We start from the raw sequence: 19,884 nt of genomic DNA on the forward strand, positions 1-19,884 counted from the left end.
GTATAACACAATCATAAAAATTGGAGTACTGACCAAATGAACTAAATACTCTGTGGTTTGTCAATTCAGGAAACAGAATTATCACTTCTATGACAATCCCCAGTTTTTCACATGGCTTTATTTCATGGTTTCTGAGACCCAGACAGCGAGTTCCAACTGCTTCTACAAATTTCCACAGCTCAAATAAACCTCTTGGGAGGAATTGCAAATCATACAGCGATTGGCAGGGAAAGATGCTAAGGAAAGAAACCAGTAGTAGGCAGCAGAAACACAACCTATTACAGTCATGCAAACTTCCCAATTCCATCCATACACTAAGAAGGTCAACATTGTCTCTACACAGAAGTTAGAGTTAGTGGTGATATAGAAAAAGGACTGGACAGAAACATATGGCATAATATCATGTCCTCCATTGGTTTAGTTCCTTAGGGCAAAAATGCAAAAGAGGTGAAGAAAAATACCAGCTTTTGAAAACTTCTGTGGTGTTTGAGTCTTATAATTAGGCTCCAAACAACTAAGGGAGACTTGAGGCTGGGAATTGCTGCATTCTAGATTCAGGGTCACTTATCCATCAATTCTCAAGGCGGGACTTAAAGTCACATGAAGTACTTGTGTGCATCTGTATGTGTCCAAAAAAACATATTTTTTGCTGACATCTGTATCTGCACAAAGAAAGATGACCATATAGACTATTTTTCTTACTATTTCCTTACAGTCCCAGGCTCTGCTTATAAAGTCATAATTACTTAATTTTGCATTGCTTTCCATATATCTATTTTCAGGTTACTGACAAAGCATTGATGCCAGGAAGATTAAAAAAACTGGTGGCTTCCAAGAAAAAGAAGCTGTGCAGTGCATTGTATTTACCTGTAGTTTTCTCAGAAAACTTAGCACCAACAATGGGTTTCTATTTCTCTTCCATAAAGCTCTATGAGGCATGATAGGAAATATATAATGAGTGTTAAAATTTTAAAAAATTGTTAGTTTTATTAGTCTGTTTTGTGGTATATAATAAATGCATCGATTTTGGAGAATTTGTATACATACATACATAATGTACCTTGATCACTTGAATTCAACTTTTCCCTTTTTATTTCTTTCCCAAATCCCTTTTTATCCCCCAAAAGTCTATTCCCTATGTTTTTGCCAACTCTCCTTTATTTTGCTTTATAAATTATTTATATTTTGTGTTTCTAATACAAGAGAAACAATGTGATATTTAACCATCTGTGTTTGACTTATTTCACTTAACATTATTGTCCCAAGATTCATCAGTTTTCTTACAAGAGACTCAAATTTATTCTTCCTCTGACAGAGAATTATTCTACTTTGTATATCACCACATTTTCTTTATCCATTCATCTGTTGATAAGCATATAGGCCACACTGTAATGTATCAACTGTGAATTTTTCTGCTTTCAACATGGATATTCCTGTATCACTGTAATATGATGACTTTAATTCTTTCAGGAAGATATTCAAGAGAGATATAGCTGGATCAAATAGAATTTCTATATTTAGTTTTTAAAGAAATCTCCATAGCTGTTTCCATAGTGGTTGAACTGTCTTATGTTTCTGTCAACAATGTGGAAGAGTTCCTTTTCTCTAATTTCATCACCAGCATTTGTTATTTTTTGAGTTCTTGATGACACCCATTCCTGAAAGAGTAAGATGAAAAACCAGTGTTGTTTTTATTTGTACTTCTGTAATGGTCAGAAATGTTGAGCATTTTTCATATATTTTTTGGCCATTTGTACTTCTAAGTGTCTATTCATTTCAGTTTGCCATTTTTGATTAGGTCTTTTACTTGGGAGAGTCTAATATCAGTCTTCTGTCTGAAGAGTAGCTGGCAAAACTTTTTCCATTCTGTATGTTATCTCTTCACTCTGTTAGTTTTTCCTCTTTGCTTGCTGAAGCTTTTTAATTCAATATATGCCATTTGTTGATTTTTTAATCTTATTTCTTGTGCAATTGGGATTCTTTTCAGAAAGTCCTATTTTGTCATCTATCAGATTACATGTTTCTGTTTTAGTATCTAGGTCTTTGATCCATTTTGATTTCAGTATGGAGAGCTACATATGGATTTAGAGTCATTCTTCATGAGGATAACAACTTTCCCAGAACAATTTGTAGCAAAGAGGTTCATCTGTCAAAGATCAGATGGCTAAAATGTTTCTTTGTGCTTTATTCTATTTCATTGGTGTATATGTGTATTTTTGTGCCAGTACGATACTCTTCTTGTTACAGTAGTTTTACAGAATAACTTGAAATCTGATATTGTAATGCATCCTACTTTGCTCTTTTTGGCTTTGGCTATTCTAGGTCTCTTCTCATTCTGATAAATTTTAGGATTTTTTTTTTTAGTTTTATGGAGAATGTTTTCAATATTTTGCTTGAAATTTCATTAAATCTACATATCAGCTTTGGCAATATGGCCATTTTGACAACATTGATTTTGTTAATTCAACCATAGGGGATGTATTTCCATTTTCTAATGTTCTCTTCAATTTCCTTTGCCAGGGAATGTATTATGGTTTTCATTGTAGAGTCCTTCACTTCCTTGGTTAGGTTATTTCCTAGGTATTTAACTTTTTTAAAAGCTACTATTCATGGAATTGTTTTCCTGATTTCATTTTCAGAAGGTTCATTGTGGTCATAAGAGAACATTATTGATTTTTGTGCATTGATTTTGTATTCTGCCACCTTGCTGAATTTACTTATTAGCTCTAAGAGTCTTTTGGTGGAGTTTTGGGGTCTTTAGTGTAAAGAATAATGCCATCTGAAGATAAGCATGGCTTGACTTCCTTTCCTATTAACACCTTTTTATTTTTCTTCTTGCTTGACTGCTCTGGCAAAAGTTTTGAGCATTATATTAAACATGGGTGGTGAGAATGGACATTCTGTTCTGTTGCTGTTTATAGAGAAAGTTTATTGGTAGTGAGTTTGTCATGAATAGCTTTCATCACTTTGAGGTTAGGTTATACACATTTTCATCAGGGTTTTTATTGTCAGTAGCTATTAGATTTTATCAAAGGTATTTTTTTTGCATCTATTGAGATGATCATGTGGTCTTGGTCCTTGCTTCTACTTATGTGATATATTACATTTATTGATTTTATCTGTATGTCCCTGGAATGAAAGCATTCTGGCCATGATGTATGTTCTTTTCACGATTTTTGGATTCTGTTTGCCAATACCTTGTTGAAGATTTTTTTCATCTGTGTTCATTAAAGATATTGGCATTGAGTTTTATTTTTCTTTCTCTGAGTATTTTTTCTGATTTAATATCAGGATAATGCTGGCTTCAAGAAATGAGTTTGGCAGTGTTGCTTCCCTTTCAATGAGGCTTACTTATTCTTTTCTGATGTTCTGGTAAAATTCAGTAGTGAATATATCTGGCTTTTTTAAAAATTTTATTGAGTTTATTGGTGCATTTTAGGGATACAGTACAGTTACATTCATTGTTGGGATCATGTACCTCTACATGGCAAGTCTTGATTCTCATTTTTTCCCCTTACCTCTGCCCTCCCTTCACCCCCTCCTCCCCTCCCCATCTACAAACACTTGATTTTCATCTTTTCATTCTCTCACATTTTTTTCTTTTCCCTTTTTGTTCTTCCCCTACGCATCACACCTTCCCTACACCTTTAGCTCCTTTCTTCAAATTTCTAAATGTCAGTAATCTTATTAGAATCTTATGCATTGCTGCAGAATATTCACACCAGGGAAACTATTTGGTATTTACACATGTGTGACTTATTTATTTCACTTAGGAGTATATCTTCAATATGTATCCATTTTCCTATGAATGAATCTATTTTCTCATTCTTTATGGCTGAGTAATATTCCATTTTATAGGAAAACCACAACTTCTTTATCCAGTTTCCAATGGATGGGCAAATAGGCTGTTTCCAAGATTTAGCTATTACAAACTGTGCCGCTATAAACATGGGTGCACATACTTCTCTGTGATATGATTCTTTTAGTTCTTTTGGAAAGATACCCAGCAGAGGGATGGCTGGGTCAAATGGAACCTCCAGTCCAAGCTCTTTGAGGTATCTCCATATTGATTTCCATAGTGGTTGCACTAGTTTGCACTCCCACCAACAATGGAGAAGGGTTCCTTTCTCCCCACAACCCCGCCAACATTTGTTATTGTGTGATTTCTTGATAGCAGCCATTCTTTGTGGGGTGAGGTGGAATCTCAGTGTTGTTTTCATCTGCATCTCTTGAATGACCAGTGATGTGGAACATTTTTTCATATATTTTCTTGCTGCTTTTGCTTCTTTGTCTGAGAAATGTCTGTTCATTTCAGATGCCCATTTTTGAATCGGGTCTTTAGGACTATTATCAAGGATATATAAAGAACTCAAAACAATCAGTCCCTCCATACTTATTTTTTTAATTCCTATAATAAATTCCTGAAAAGAATTGCTGGGTCAATGTATATGTGTGATTTAAATTATAGTAAATATTGCCAATGACACTCCAGAAGCGTATTAAATACTTTTCCACCAGATTTGTTTACAGTTAAATCTCTTACAGTGTGCCACATTAGATGTCAATTTTTTTCAATGTTTAGCACACTGACTGACAAAAACCAATATCTCATTTTGCTATAATTTATATAATAAGATTTTTTTTCTGACTTGAGATCTAGTTGTGTTTGTTTTCTTTCTTTCTTTCTTTTTTTTTTTGAAGAACAGGATGTAGCCTTTTTATTTTCAACAAAATTGCCCAGAACAGCTTCAAATTTCTGACCTTCCAGCCTCAGCCTCCTGAGAAAATGGGATTACAGGAGTGCACCACCCCTGGCATAACAGACAGGTATTGTGTTAAAGCAAGAAAGAGCACTTCCTGTGTAGTATGTCTTACACAGAAATTTAAAAGAGGGCATACACAGCATTATAAAAATGAAGACCTTACATTACATTTGAAAAAGCACCACTTATTATTATTAGAACCATATATATCATTTACCTCTATTCCCCAAAACCTTGATTTGTGAGCATAATTCATTTCAGAAACACACTTGCAATCCAAAGCACTTGTCTATCAACGTGAGTTTCCCCATAAGAAATAACGGAAACTCAGATGATTCATTCCACAACCCAAAACATTCACATTAAAATTATTATAATACTGTAATATAATATAAATAATAAAGAAAAACAAACTGACCTGCATTTACCTTTAAAAACTGGTGGCTTGTGTGAGGTAGTCAAGAAGGAGGAAGGCTATTATTGTACAGGATACTTTCACTGTCACTGAAAGAATCACTGCTGTCTATTGGCTCCACGGAATCTTTTTCTTTTTGTGTCACTTTACCAAGGAATCTGTCCAGGGACACTTGCTTTTGCCTCCTTTTGAGGATTTTGCAGAAATGAGACACTGCATTGTCATTAAATAGATGCATTGCTCACGTTAGTGGCATAGCTGAATTTTACAACTCACTGTTGCAGCCGAGTGCCCCAGCTGTGAGGCACTGCTAAGTTTACAGCTCAGTGTGGCAGCTCTGGAGCACAGTTCTCATAATTTGAAGATTTGGGAATCTGCTGGTAAGTGAAAGAGGTGGGAAAAAGCCTTTATTCACTGGCAAGTTCCAGTGGGCTCAGAGGATTCTGAGCACTCTACCAGAAATGAGAGCCTCCCTATATAGGGACCTTCAGGGTAGGTAAGCATGCTCAATTAAGCAGGGCTATGGTGGTGGGGGGTGGAGTTCAAGAACTTTCCTGAAGCAGAGGGGCCGAGTTACAGAACATTCCTGGGGTTGGGGGAAAGCTTAACAGGACCTTCTTGTGAGGCAACAGAGCTTAACTGAACATCCCTGAAAGGACACAAAGTTCAAACAGCCACAAACCATTTTGACACATTGGGTAGGAGCCCAGCAGCACAAAGTTACATTTCCAAAACAAAACATTTTGTGAGAAAAGAAAATGGAGGCAAGGCCAGGGCCTGTCTAATTGTATAGCACTTCTCTATCAATGGGGGGAATGATTATGATAGGTATCTTCCTGTCAGCTTCACGGGCATTAATGTGCCATGACAGGTTTCCTAAACAGAGCATTACATTATTCTAATGTCAATGAAGTTGTAGCATCACTCTGAAGCCAGCAAGAATTTAAAGCAAAAGGAATTGGATATTTTGAGTGTAGACACCATGAGATCTCTAAAACAAAATGTATAACAGAAAGGAAAAGGATTTTGGAGCCTTGTATGGATTGATTTTCATTTCTAAACACTTGTGCATCAATCTCCATAACCCACACAAGCAGGAAATTTTGTAACCTTTTCTGTTACAAACAAAAAGTCCTAATGGCCATGAGTGAGGTGGCCCTGGTGGGTGTGGCCAGCTCTGCATTGGCCCGTTGGGTCTGTGACATCACAGGAGCCTGTGTGAGGTCACAGCAGTTATCTATATAAGGCTGAGGCTCAGGTGGGTCTCTTGTGGGTAGAAGGAGACTGTTGAGACAGAGTTAGGTGGAGGCTGTTGTTGGAGATTTGGTTATAGATTTGGTGCTATGGGGAGTGTAGGACGTCATTACACTGTGCCAAACAGTGTTCCTGGTGAGTGTAGTGAGGGAACTTCCTGGCTGGGCTTCACAACTAGCTCATACAGATACAGACTCCAGAATAACTATGATGTGCTGGGCCTCATTGACCAAGGTGGCTTTGGTAAGGTGGTTTTGGGGCAACATCATGGCACATGCATGCAGGTCACCATGAAGGAGTTAGCAAAGGCAGAGGGGCAAGAGGCCTACACTACGATGGAGGTTGGGATACTGAAGGACCTTTGACACCTTAACATCACACAATTGCTAGAAGTTATAGAAACTAAGGACAGAGTACAACTGGTCCTAGAATATATGATGGGGCTCAACCTGTGGGAAGAAATCATTCAGAGCAAAAAGCAGAGGCTTCAGGAGAAGGACGCTGGGAGGATTTTCCGAGACATCTTGGGAGTGGTGGATTATTGCCACCAGCAAGGTATTGTACATGGGGACCTCAAGCCTGAAAATGTTTTGATCGACACCCAAGGCTGTGCTAAAGTATGTGACTTTGGGTTTGGGATCCGGTTCCTCCCTGGGCAGGAGGTGACTGTGGTTGGTGGCACGCCGGCGTACTATGCCCCAGAAAGAATCTTGTACCAGAGGTATGAAGGCCCTCCTCTGGGTGTCTGGGTCCTCAGCATTATATTATTGAGATGGTTACTGGGACATATCTCTTTTGTGGGGATCCAGCCGAGATAACTGAAAACATCATTTATCAGATGATCTTTTACCCGAACTTCATCTCCATGAATACCAAACATTTCATCAGAAAGCTCATGAAACGGGACCCCAGCATGCAGCCAATAGCACAGAAGGTGCTGGAGCACCAGTGGCTCCAGGGTGTCCGGCCCCCCAGTCCTCCAGAGCTGCTTCCTGTGCCTACAAAGAGAGCAATCCTCAGCCATATGGCTAGGATGGGTTTTGATCCGCTAATGGTGATGGACACCCTGAGGAGGAAGAAATATAATCATGAGATGGCAACCTTCCTGTTGCTGCAGAGCCAGGCCCTCCAGGGGCTGGGCTTCAGCAACTCAGTGAAGCCTGTGCATGAGGCTGCAGAGAAAACATCATGGCCCCTGACAGGTCCTGCACCCTTAACTCACAACCCCTGGAGGAGGGCCAGCGAGCCTGCCCCCTGTACTGGCCGCTTATTCCCTGAATGAAGTCCCAAGGAGAGCAGGATGGCAGAGGCTCCCAGCCACCCATGACCATCCAGAGGACCCTAATTCCTAGCGTGTTCCCCCAGCCTGGCCCTGCCACTCCCAGTGTGTCCCACCAGCCAGGCCTTGGAGCTCCCCGCTCTCACTCCAGAACCACCTCTGCCCCTGCCAGCAGTGGGCTTCGGTACTGGAAGGCTGTCAAGAGGAGCATCACAGGCTGCCTATGGGCTCTGTGCTGCTGCTGCCTGCCACCCTGTGTGCACCACCGACACAAGGTGGCCCCAACATAAGTAGCACCCAGCAGAATCCCAGACAACCCTGAACCCTCAAGGAGGCTGGGTGGTCTGGGTGCTTTCTGAGTGAGCTGTATCCTCATGATGTCACCTTTAGTGGTCAGGGTAGAAGTGGAGTGAGGAGAAGAGGGGAGAGGGATGGAGGAGTTGTGGCCAGAGAGAAGAGTCACAGGTGGACATGAGGACTTGCTGTCAGGTCTACTGTAGGGTAGGGTGGTGGTGACCACAGCCAACAATAATGGCTGGTGTATTTTCACACGAGTGTCCATTTCATATGTGTCCTTGTTGTTTTAGTACAAAGCCATGAGAGCAACTCCATGGACATGGACGTCCTACCCATGGCAGACCAGCCACATGGGAGGAAGCCACAGTGAGTCACCCTGCAGCCCCATCTAGGGAATTAGAGGGAAAGGGTGTCCAGGACACCTGTGTTTCCTGTGGGAGGGAGGGAGGAGGGTGCACAGCACAGAAAGCTGAGCTTGAGTCAAGAGCTAGGATTCAGTGGGAGGAAGATGGAGGAACAGCAGGAGGAGGTCTCCCTGACTTGTGTGCCATTGCCAGAGGGAGGCTCCCCTAAGATCAGGGAGTGTCCAGCACCTTGGAGTCTTTAGACCACAGCCTCCTGACTGGGTGCAGGTAGATGTGGGGCTGGGTGAAGGTGGGGTTAGTTGATCAGAGCCCTGACTTTATCCCACAGTCCTCCGTGGTATGGAGCTTCTCTCTGCTCATCTTCTGGCATGTTCCTGTGTGAGGGTTTCCACCAAGGAGCCACAGAAGAGTTGCTGAAAGGACAGTGAAGGGAGACAGCCCTGCCTGTTCTGAGGACTGGGACAGTGCTGTTCCCTCGGCCACCATGTAGAAGCCTAGACTTGGCTGTGCTGTGAGCAGCCCAGGAGTATGCAGAGGCCACATTGATCCTCTTCCCCCTGACTACATGATGGGGGCCACCCCAGCCCAAAGAGCTGTGTGGCGGCATCTTTACATCATTCCAGTACCAGCCATGGAGCATCCTGGCCCAGAAGTCAGCACAGCTGAGTCCTGAGGACCAGGGCCATGCCTCAGCCCAAGTGGACCTGGCCTTGGCCCTGAACCACATAGCTAACATCTCTGTGGTCTCTGTGCCTCCTCCTCAGTCATCCAGGATGCAGTCGGCCCCAGCCCAAGGCAGTCTGCTTCCAGGATGTCTCTCAAGCCTGTCTTTTCCCCATGCTCCATCAGCACTGTAGAGAAGATTTGTTCATGGCACAGATGTTGGAGACACTCAGGGCCAAGGACAGTGGTGCGGGCACTGCAGACACCAGAGGTGCGGGGCCAATGCTGAGAGCTTCTGCAGGTGAGAGGAGGAGGGGGATTCAGGAGCAGAACACGGACACAGTCAAGGGATCAAATGAGCCAGCCTCTGCCCCAGAGGAGCTGGCTGAGGACTGATTTGGTGACAGCACCCAGGGACAGTGATGCTGTATGGCCTGCACATCAGCAGAGCTTCAGCATAGTGACCCGTGTGATTCTCTGAGGGTGCTTGGTGCCCAGGGCTGCTCTTCCTCTTCCTGCTGTCAGGATCACTGGGATTTTATGGAGGAGGGAGGAGCATGACTCATGGAGGGCTGAAGTGAAGTCCCAGATTTGTACAGGGAGAACAGGGCAGGGCTTGGATTCGACTCTGGAACTTCCCAGCTCTTGGTCATACTGTCGTCTAGTGAGGAAGACAGTCTGGGACATCATGAGAGGAACGATAGTGTTGGCACCAGATGGTGGAGGTAGTAGCTTTCCAGGCTGTGGCAGGACACCTGAGATTCATCAGCAGAGGTTTCCGTCCAGGGTCACTATGGGCTTGGGGCAGCACAGCACATCATGGCAGCAGTGTTGGAGGAGGAGACCCCTCACCTCATAGCACCTGGGAGGCAGAGTCATGAAGAGGCCGGATTCCATAATTCTGGTCCCAGCCACGCCCCTGTGACCTCACTTACTCCCACTAAGCTCTGCCTCCTCCCAGGGGCTCTGCTGTCTGGTCCACACTTACAACTGTGAGCCTACAGAGCACCTCAGAGAGAAGACAGAGGAAGACAAAGGAGCAGTAGGAGGGGGACTTTCCTGATTTGTCCCTTGTTACCCTAGAGAGGCGGCTCTGGGGGCAAAGAGTGCTGGGCCCCTGGGTGCCTGCAGACCGCACAGCCTCCCTTGTGGGTGCGGGTAGACGTGGAGGCTGGGTGAGGGCGAGGCTTGTCCAGCACAGCCATGACTGTATCTCACAGTCCTCTGTGGTGAGGAGCTTTTACATGTCCTCCTTGGTCACCTCTTGCCAGGCCCATGTGTGAGAGCTTCCATGAAGAAGCCACCAAGTTGTTGCTGCAAGGATGGCAAGTCCAGGTGAAGAGAGGCAGTGCTGTGAGCTCTGTTTACTGGGCCACTGTACTGCCACTCTGGCCACCGTGCAGATTCTGGGACATGGCCATGCTGTGAGCAGCCCAGGAATATGCAGAGGCCATGCTGAGTCTCTGTCCACTGAGTTCAGCATGGGAGCCATCCCAGCCCAGTCACCTGACAGGTGTGTGATGCTGCCCCCAGATGACCCAGCCACTGCCGTCAAGCATCCTTCTCCTAGAAACTTCTGTGGACCCTGCAGCATTCTTTGGGATCCTCCCACCCATGCTGCCATGTGCATCGTACTTACCTCTTGGTAACCATGTGGTAACTGGAAGGAACAGCAGCAGCAAGAATGGGCTGCGTCTCAGCTCCTTGGGAAAACTTGCTGCCTTCACTAGGGCTTCTGAGTGTCTTGGGAGCTTGAATATGGAGAGAGGGGGGAGGCACCTCAGACAGAGATTTCTGGAGGGGGTGAAGGGAGGGCAGGGACAGGGGGAAAATGAGAACCAAGACCTGTCATGTAGAGGTACAAGATCCCAATAACGAATGTGACTGTACTGTATGCCTAAAATGTACCAATAAACTCGATTAAAAAAAAAGATTTCTGATAAGGTGAGTGTGCGTGGGAGGGATGTGATGAGCTGGGGCGGTGCAAAAGCTGAACACACACTCGCCCTCAGTTTCTCCACAGCTCTACTCTGGAGACTCCCCAAAAGAAGGGGAGCAGACCCGCTCTGGTCTTTCCACAGTTCTATCTTTATCTATTTGTGCCAGTACATGATACATCGTTTCTTCTTGATTTCCTCAATCCCCTCCCTTCTCAATAACCCTTCTTGCCCTTCTTATTTACAAATAAATTGTTTCCATTTCCTCCTTCTATTTTCTCTGGTTTCCTCCCCTCCCTTTCCCCCGCCCACCTTCCTGGTTCCCCTTCCCATTTGAATTTTTTCCCCTATTTCTCAATACGTGTTGTACTTGTACCCTGTTTACCCTTTCAGTTTTTCACAACAGATTAAGATGTGATATTTAAACTTGTGACTCTGATTTATTTCACTTAAGATTTATGGTCTTAAAGTGCATCCATTTAACTAGAAATATCTCATGTTTATCCCAGAATAGTTCTCCATTATTTAAAAAAAAAAAATCATACCTTTTTTTTTTTCCCCTGTATCGGGATCGAACTCAGGACCTTGAGCTTGCAAGGCAGGCGGCAGCACCACTGAGATAAATCCCTGGCCCTATCATATCTTCATTATCTGTTCATCAATTGATGTGCATTTGGGCTGTTTCCAAGATCGAGCGGTTACAAAATTTGGCACTATAGGCATGGGTATGCAGATATCACTGTGGTACAATGGCTTTAATTCTTCTGCAGAGATACTGAGAGGCAGAATAGCTGGGTCAAATGGAACCTTTAATTTTAGTTTTTTGAAGAATTTCTGCACTGGTTTTCACATTGGCTGCATCAGTCTACACTCCCTCCAACAGTGGACAAGTGTTCCTTTTTCTTGACAGCCTCAGTAGCATTTTTATTGGTTGGTGTCTTAACTAATGGCTATTCTTTCTGAAGTGAGATGGGATTTTAGCATTGTTTTAAGACTTTTTCATATATTTATTTGCCATTTCTACTTCTTCATCTAAGAAGTGTCTATTCATTTTAGATTCCCATTTTTGTATTGGTTCTTTAATTTGAGAGGTGTGCTTTAGTTGTGTTTTCTGAAGGAAAAGGCTCTATTGTTTGGCTCTGTGAATTTTCTCCTACTCCCAAAATCTGCCTTCCCTCTCCTACTCATCACAGCATAGATAGGTATTGTTGGTCTTTTGCTGCAGGCAATTTCCCCACCTTATTAAAGGAATAATTGCCTTCTGGCTCTGACATAGGTTCTCATTATATCGTGCATGCAATCATGCACACAGTTATAAATCACTATCACACATGCATGTATATATATATGCATATATATATATATATATATATATAGAGAGAGAGAGAGAGAGAGAGAGAGAACTATACATACAATATGCACAGCACCAATACACCACACACAAAATTATATATTTAATCATATCACATTATACCACACATAGCAGAGCACATTATGCAGTGTTTCACAGTGTCATCGTGAAGCTGTTGTGAAGCAATCAAAATCAGTGTCATTCCAATTAGTTCGGAGAAACATCTTATTTCTAGGAAACTTCAAAAGCTCCCAGATGACTGCGGCCTTTGTTGGGTGTCAGCCTCATCATTTCAGTTTTCTGGATTCTCCTTCATGGGGTGTTTCTGCAAGTTGAGAGCTGTTTCCTCCTGATTATGCCCTCAGATGAGCAGAAAGACTACAGGAAAAAGGTGAGAACAGAAGTTCTTGGGTACAAACTACAAGAAATGGTTTAAATGTGTGATTTCTACTAATTCCATACTAATATGTATTATTTCCTCTTTAATTTTAACAAGAGGATTTTTTAGGAATTAAATTGTAGGAAGGCATATGTAGATCTAGTTTTGCCCGATTTTTGCTTAAAACATCCTGATTTACAATCAGACCAGTGTTTCTGTGTGCAGTTTTCTTTATTGATTTTTTTCCTTGTCACCAGCATTGCTGAAAACAGAATTACTAAAATATGCTGACCTCTTTTCTTTCTTCAGAGTTTCTTAGCAATAAGATATACTCAGACATGAGCCACCAAATCTGCTATTTAATTAAAATGTTAGATTGGAGAAATACAAATAATAGAGCCTGTAAAGAATTTTTATATGAACAGTACTTTTTTCTATTTCATTTTCTGTGTATGAGATGGGATCTAATACCAGAGCAAAGGTTGCATAGCAGAGTAAATTCTGGGTAGGATGACCCAAGATTGTATCCTATGTGTGCATTACCACAGAATAGTTTCCCTTTCTGAGCCTTATCAAATTGAGCTGATGAAATACTGAGGTATGAGCATTAAATGAATATTTTGTACAATAAAATACTTCATCAAATTAGAGTAATATTGTTTTTATTCACTCACAATTTTTATTGAGTCTATTATGTACAAATCCTATACAGGAAACTAGAAAGGGAAATGACGATTCCATTTAGTGATAAAGAGCCGGGTCTCTGCTATCAAAAAGCTTTTTTGTTATGATCAGAAAGAGAATCAATGAAGGATTTTCAGTAAATGGTGATCAAAGTGTGGGACCAAGTGTGGCCCAGCATAGAGGCTCATGGTCCTGGCTGGAGTTGCCAGAGAAAACTTCTGGAAAGGGAGCACTGGGCTCTCCTTAGGTTGCAGAGAATTTGAAATGGGTTTGGATAGGCATTTTGTGATTTTTTTTTTCCTACATATACTTGACTTAATTACACGGATGCAATCACTTTTATGGACAACTTTCTATGACCTAGGCTCCAGGATGAACTGGCTACGGGTCCCTCTATCAAGGATTCTCTTTTCTCCTGGAAAGAAGTAACTACATTGTGTATATATTGTGATAATAGTCATCACTAACCTTTATTGTCTCTGTCTTATGTGGCAGTCATTTTTCTAAGTACTTTGCATTGATTAACAAACTTCATCCTCATAATCAAGCTTGTGAGAAGCACATTATTATTATAATACCTATTTTATGGATGATTAAACAGAGGCAAATGAGGAGTTACCCGATTCTGCATAGATGGGAAGAGATAAACCAAGTTTGCTCAGAAATTCCACCTATACAGTGTTACCTTGGTTCAGAAACTTAATTTGTTTCATGATTCTGGCTGTAAACCAAATTGGCCATGAAATGAATCAAAATTTTCCATAAGTTTCAATGTAAATAAAGTTAATCTATTCTGAAATATATGTATTTTTAATTACAAAAATATGAAACAAAGTACAATACGGTACAATATGAACAGAGAGAACATTAACTTTGCTTGAGGTGACTTCTACTGTGGAGGACAGGAAGATGGGTGAGGAGAAGGTTACTTCTTGGTGGGAAAGTCCCCCTCCAAAAGGACATCAGGAAGATCTACTTCAAGAACTTCCTCTGTTCTTTGTCTCTTTACTGCAGGGTCAATTTTGATGACAAAATCTGTCTAATATCCCTTGTTTTTCCTGCACAGCATAAACCTCTGGAAATGAGAGACCATGGTGCTGTTCATCAGATTCAATACTCTGTTCATATTATGTTGGTATGGTGCTTCTCAAAGAAAACCTAGCACTCATTCCATTTTTCCATAGTAGATTTAATCACGCCATGGCTAACTTCCTGTCTTCCTCTTCCTCAGTGGAATGCTACTCAACAAGCACCTTCTGCTGCTCACTCTGGAGTTCAACAGCCTTCTGTTGTCAGGTCCTCCTTTGATCCTCAATAAGCTCCTCTATGTCTGTGCCGTTGATGACCAGACCCATAATCTTGCACTTGGACACAGTCTCCTCCCTTACTTTTGCATCAGACCCTTCAAAGTCATGTTCAGTGACACATTCTGGCCTCCAGACTGAGTTTAAGATCCAATATATGACATCCTTCATTTTTCAATGAAGTTGTTTCCATGGAAGACACTAAAATATTTCTTCCACAACTCTTTCAGAGTCAAGAACATCTCTTCAGTGGCATTACAGCACCTGGTGAAGAGCATCTTTGTGTACAGCTTCTTGAAGTTGCAGATTATTTACTGGTCCATGGGCTGTAGAAGAGGTTGGGGGAAAAATTTGACCTTTATGAAGTCATACTCAGCATCTATGTCATCCACCAAGACTGGAGGGTGTGCTGGTGGAATTGCTCATCAAAAAAGTCACCTTTCAGGCAGTTGGTTCTTAGAAAGATATTTCTGGGCTTTTTTCCCAGGCAGATATTTCTTTTTTTTTTCCTCATTGAGTTTATTGGTACATTTTAGGCACACAGTACAGTTACATTCATTGTTGGGCTCTTGTACCTTTACACTACAGGTCTTGGTTCTCATTTTTTCCCCTTACCCCTGCCCTCCCTTCACCCCCTCCTCCATTCCCTATTTACAAATACTTTACTCAGGAAGATATTTCTTAACAGAGGTATCCTACAGCTATTCAGTTAACACTTGTGACCAAAGCTTTTGCGTTGGCCCTCCACATGATAGGCAGTCTGGCATTGTTCACATTCTGTTCCTTGAATCCATTAGAGTTCTGGGAATGGTAGTGGCTTAATATTCAGATCTGTGCTTGTATTCGAACATAGCAAAAGGGTCAGTCTGTCTTTCATGGACTTGTACCTCAGCAATGCCTGTTTTTCCTGTGCAATGTAGATCCTGTTTCTCATCTTCTTCTAAAAGAGCCATTTCATGGCAGCAGAACACGTGTTGAGCTTTCTGCCTTTATGAATTCTTTCTTGTAGGCTTCTGCAGCAGTCTGGTCAGAACTGGGATCCTCACCATGTCTTATTGTACTTGTGGATGGCTTTTCTCTACTGATTTTAAATGCATTACTTGTTGCACTTATAGAGGGATTTTCTTGGAGTAAACACTGTGAAATTTCCTGGCTTTTTCACGGATCAGAGCTTCACTAATGCTATAATCTCCCAGCTATTTGTTATTCAACAACACTAACAGAATTTGCCCCACTTCTTCCAGCACTTGTGTCCTCTGCTTGGTGAACATAGTTATTCATTTTGCCACATCAGCTACTTTGATGTCATCTTTATTTTTCAAAATAGTTGACATTTGTTGACTTTGCCATGCTGTACTTTGAGCCCAGATCAGTCACATGAACACCATGCTCCTGCTTTTCTACAATTTTCCTCTTTGATTTAATGGTTATTTTCTTAAAAACCTTCTTCTTACTGGGAAAAGAAAAAATATGAGAAAAAGAAAAAGTGGAAGCAAAGTCTTTGTAAATGGGTGAGGGTAGAGGGGGTGAAGGGAGGGCAGGGGGGTGGGGAAAAATAATAACCAAGATACATCATATACAGGTACAAGAGCCCAATGATGAATCTAACTGTACTGTATACCTAAAAAGTACCAATAAACATAGAGAAGCAAGCAAACAAAGCAAAGCAAAGCAAAACAAAACAAACCCTTCTTACTATTCTTGGTCTGCACTCTCTTATTACTTTCATTATTTCTCTGCATATTCTTGCCACCTCCACTGCTGCTGCGTATGTTTTTATCACCTTCTATTACTATCAGCACTTCTTTTTAACCATAATGCTTAATCTGCACTTTTTTGGGAGCCATACTGGATGGAATAATACTGTGCATTACTATATGTGCTAAGAAGCACACAGAAATGCTTCACATTACATGTGCAAAGGACTGTTTGAGATCTTGATCTCAGATCTCAACTACAGGAAGCCATGACCACGAGTCACAGCAGGGAGCATGGCTGTGTTCCTGTTATTAATGCAGGGAAGATGCCACGGGTGTGCTCATCATCCGATGTGGGGTTCATGAATGAAAGCAGAGTTTGGCTCCATGCTTCTGTTCTCCAACTGAATGGTTTGTGAACAGAAGAGCTTGTGAACTGAAATATTACTGTCTTATTTTAGCAGAAGTGTTTACGTAGAGGAGGAAAGTAGCGCTCTTGGAAAGCTTCCTCCTTTCTCCCTAAATACTTCTTTGTCCAAATTCTTCCTTTCTTCTTTTCAGTTGTGTAATTTTCATCACAGGCAACTTTATTCCTTTAGTTTTATTCACATATGGAGTTATCTTGTTAACAAAATGTAAATATCACTTGATGTGGCTAACCCATAGGAGTTTGTTTGTTTTTTTTGTAGCGGGGATTGAACTCCGGTCCTTGCACTTGTAAGGCAGGCCAGCGAACCGCTGGGCTAAATCCCCAGCCCTACCCATAGCAGTTTTTAAGGCTTAAAACATTCATCACACCTTTGACGTGGAGAGTCAGGAAGTATTCCAAGGACTTTCAGCGAGTTGGAATATTTCTGGGCTGGAGAGTGAGGAGGAAAGCAGAAGCCAACCTGAAGATATGCTCACCTATTCCACTGTGGTTGGATTCCAGTCTTCTCTGCCCGTTTTCATCTACTCTGTTTTTGCTCTCGGCACAGGAAGGATTAAGGATTTGGAGGACTGTTTTTTCTCCTGACAAGATACTGACGATCCTTTATTAGAGAACTATCTGAAGAAGCATTGCACAGAGCCTTATTTTTATTTAGAGAAAAAAATGATGTATTTAATTAATGTTAATCTTTCATTTATAAAAGTTATATATACTAGCTAAAGGGTATCTAGAAGTGCAGAAATGTGTAGTGATAAAAAAATCACCCTTAGCATTATTGATAGTTTAGGATAATTCCTTTACTCATTTTAAAACATTTTGATATTTTTAAATAAGTATTATGAAATCAGTATATACATGTGTAATCATATATATGCATGTGTATGTTTAATTACATGTATATAAAACATTTTCTACGTATATATGTATATATGTGTGTGTGTGTGTGTGTGTGTGTGTTTGCAGCAAATGTTTTTATTAAGATTCAATCCGTGTGCACTACTCACTTCAATAGGCCTAAGTCTATCGACTTCTGTATTGAATGTCTGTCATTGCATTTGTGTTTTAATATAAAATGACTAGTTGGGCATTTGTTAACCTTTCACCATTTCTGTGTGATAAAAGTACCACCTCAGATCTTTCCCAATTCAGTTTTGCAAGTCTGCACTTTCCCTGACAGCATTCTAATGTGTGAAAACGTAGAGATTTCTCTTTTCTGTGCATTGTCACTCATCTCAGACTCTAAAATGCATCTATTGCATGGTGCTTTTCCCTTTCTTTCAAGCTTCTCTCTGTTCAGTGCCATATTATAGAAATGAAACTCCTAAAAGCCACATTAGGACATAAATAGGGAAATCACTGGAAAAGTTACCATTGTCCAGGTAGTTTCAGAAACTCGTTATAAAGGATGCTGTCTTTTCATGGGAGGACTGATTTGCTCAAAAGGATGGATGGAAAATGGTAGAAAATGCTTGGAAGCAGAGCAGATAAGTAGACATTTTATCAGAATTTGGATGCTATACTTTAGAATGATGGCTCTAGGGCTTCAAAAGAGTGATTGAAATTAAAATGAGAAATTTTGCATTGTTATCCTGAATGCTTTGTATGATACCTTTTGAATAAATGACACTCAAAATGGCAGCAAAAATATTGAGAGGAATTATTTATCAAGAGCTAATTTATTATAGAGAGATTTCCCTGTCTTATTTTTTTTTAACTGTCACAATGCACTATCTCTGAACTATAAAATAAGAGGAAGAGAATTCCTCTCATTCCAGTAAAGATAATTGGAGTTGGAAAATTTCACATGCTCTAGGGTAGAAAACGCAGAAGCTAAAATTGATACAAAGAACAAAGATTGGGGCAAATATAGGAAGTGAAATTAAGCTTTGTTATAGCAACATGAATGAAAACTTCTTCAGGGTAGAAATGTCTTTATCTGAGAAAATCTGAAATGTATCTGGTTTGGGAAGGAGTGTGGAGTGGAAATGTTGCAAGAATAGCTTTGCAACAGACTTAAATTATCCTTATCCTTAGCTAGACCTTGTGATAAATGCATCTTTAATCCATATTCAAACCTCTTATACTCATCTTTTAAACTCTTTTGTTATATTAACGTGGAGTTTCCAGGATTTTTCTTTTGCTTAGGCAAAAGGCTTCTGCCATGAGCCCCAATTTTCTCCAAATATCAGTCCCTTATAAGGGAGGACTTGAGGACTTTCTGGATTTAATCTATTACTACAGATTAATGTTAGTATCTTAGTTTAGGAGGCAGATTATGGGCCAAATCTGAGCACTGCTGTTTTGAAAATTACAGGTTTGTTGAAACACAACCTTTCAGCATATTGATTTTTAACATTGTGGTTGCTTTTGCACTGTAACAGTAGCATTTAGTTGCAACAGAGACCTTATAAAAGCAAAATAAAAAAATCTTCATCTGGCCCTTTACATAAAGTTTGCTGAACTTGGCTAGTGGGTGAGGCCAAAGTTCTAATTTCAATGTGCATTAGTGTATTTAGCCCAGAAAGCTTTCTTGGAAATGGTTGTAGATGGTCCAGTGGTAGTCCTCACTACCTTTCTGTTATGGGGAAAGAGTCCCCCATGCATATCCTATAGGATTCATCCAAAGTCAGTAGAATGATCTTGATTCAAGTACGAGTTTGTCTTTTAAGAAGATTGTTCATTGGTTTCTTGTTGGTGCTATAACAAAGTACCACAAACTTAATGACTTGAAACAATACCTATTTGTTATTTTATTTTTCTTGAAATCAGAAGTGTACAATGAGTTAGCAAGGCTGTTTTCATTCTTTAGACTTCTGGAGAGAATCTATTTCCTTGCTTTTACAGACTGGAGGATGCCTGCCTTCCTTGGTTTGTAGTCCTTTCTTCCTACCATTCTAACCTTCAAAGCTATTGTCACACATCACATTCTGACTTTGACCTCCCGACTGTCTTTTATAAGAATGCTTGCAATTACATTGGGCATATGTGGCTAATAGAGGATCATTTCCTCATCTCAAAATCCTTAATTTAAGCATTCTAACAAAGTCATCTTTGTGATATATGATG

General features: G+C 40.9%; 1 protein-coding gene across 1 annotated transcript; it reads left to right on the top strand.

The window, feature by feature from the left end:
- Nucleotides 1–6,315: 6,315 nt before the first annotated feature.
- Nucleotides 6,316–10,843, top strand: LOC109118536 (maternal embryonic leucine zipper kinase-like). Its single transcript, XM_019209757.1, has 4 exons — nt 6,316–6,396; nt 6,801–6,987; nt 8,299–8,374; nt 9,223–10,843. Exons 1-4 carry the CDS (start codon nt 6,316–6,318, stop codon nt 9,323–9,325), a joined length of 447 nt encoding a protein of 148 aa, XP_019065302.1. The 3' UTR covers nt 9,326–10,843.
- The last annotated feature ends 9,041 nt before the right edge of the window (nt 10,844–19,884 follow it).

The sequence above is a fragment of the Fukomys damarensis genome, unplaced genomic scaffold (genome assembly GCF_012274545.1).
Source record: "Fukomys damarensis isolate Sample0158 unplaced genomic scaffold, DMR_v1.0_HiC HiC_scaffold_33, whole genome shotgun sequence".
Lineage (NCBI taxonomy): Eukaryota > Metazoa > Chordata > Mammalia > Rodentia > Bathyergidae > Fukomys > Fukomys damarensis.

Bases quoted from the DNA above. Each gene is read 5' to 3' on its own strand.
- LOC109118536 (XM_019209757.1), top strand. From the start codon at position 6,316: ATGGCCATGAGTGAGGTGGCCCTGGTGGGTGTGGCCAGCTCTGCATTG. The intron at 6,988-8,298 runs GTATTGTACATG...TTGTTGTTTTAG, and splicing joins GGATTATTGCCACCAGCAAG to TACAAAGCCATGAGAGCAAC. The intron at 8,375-9,222 runs GTGAGTCACCCT...ATGCTCCATCAG, and splicing joins CCACATGGGAGGAAGCCACA to CACTGTAGAGAAGATTTGTT.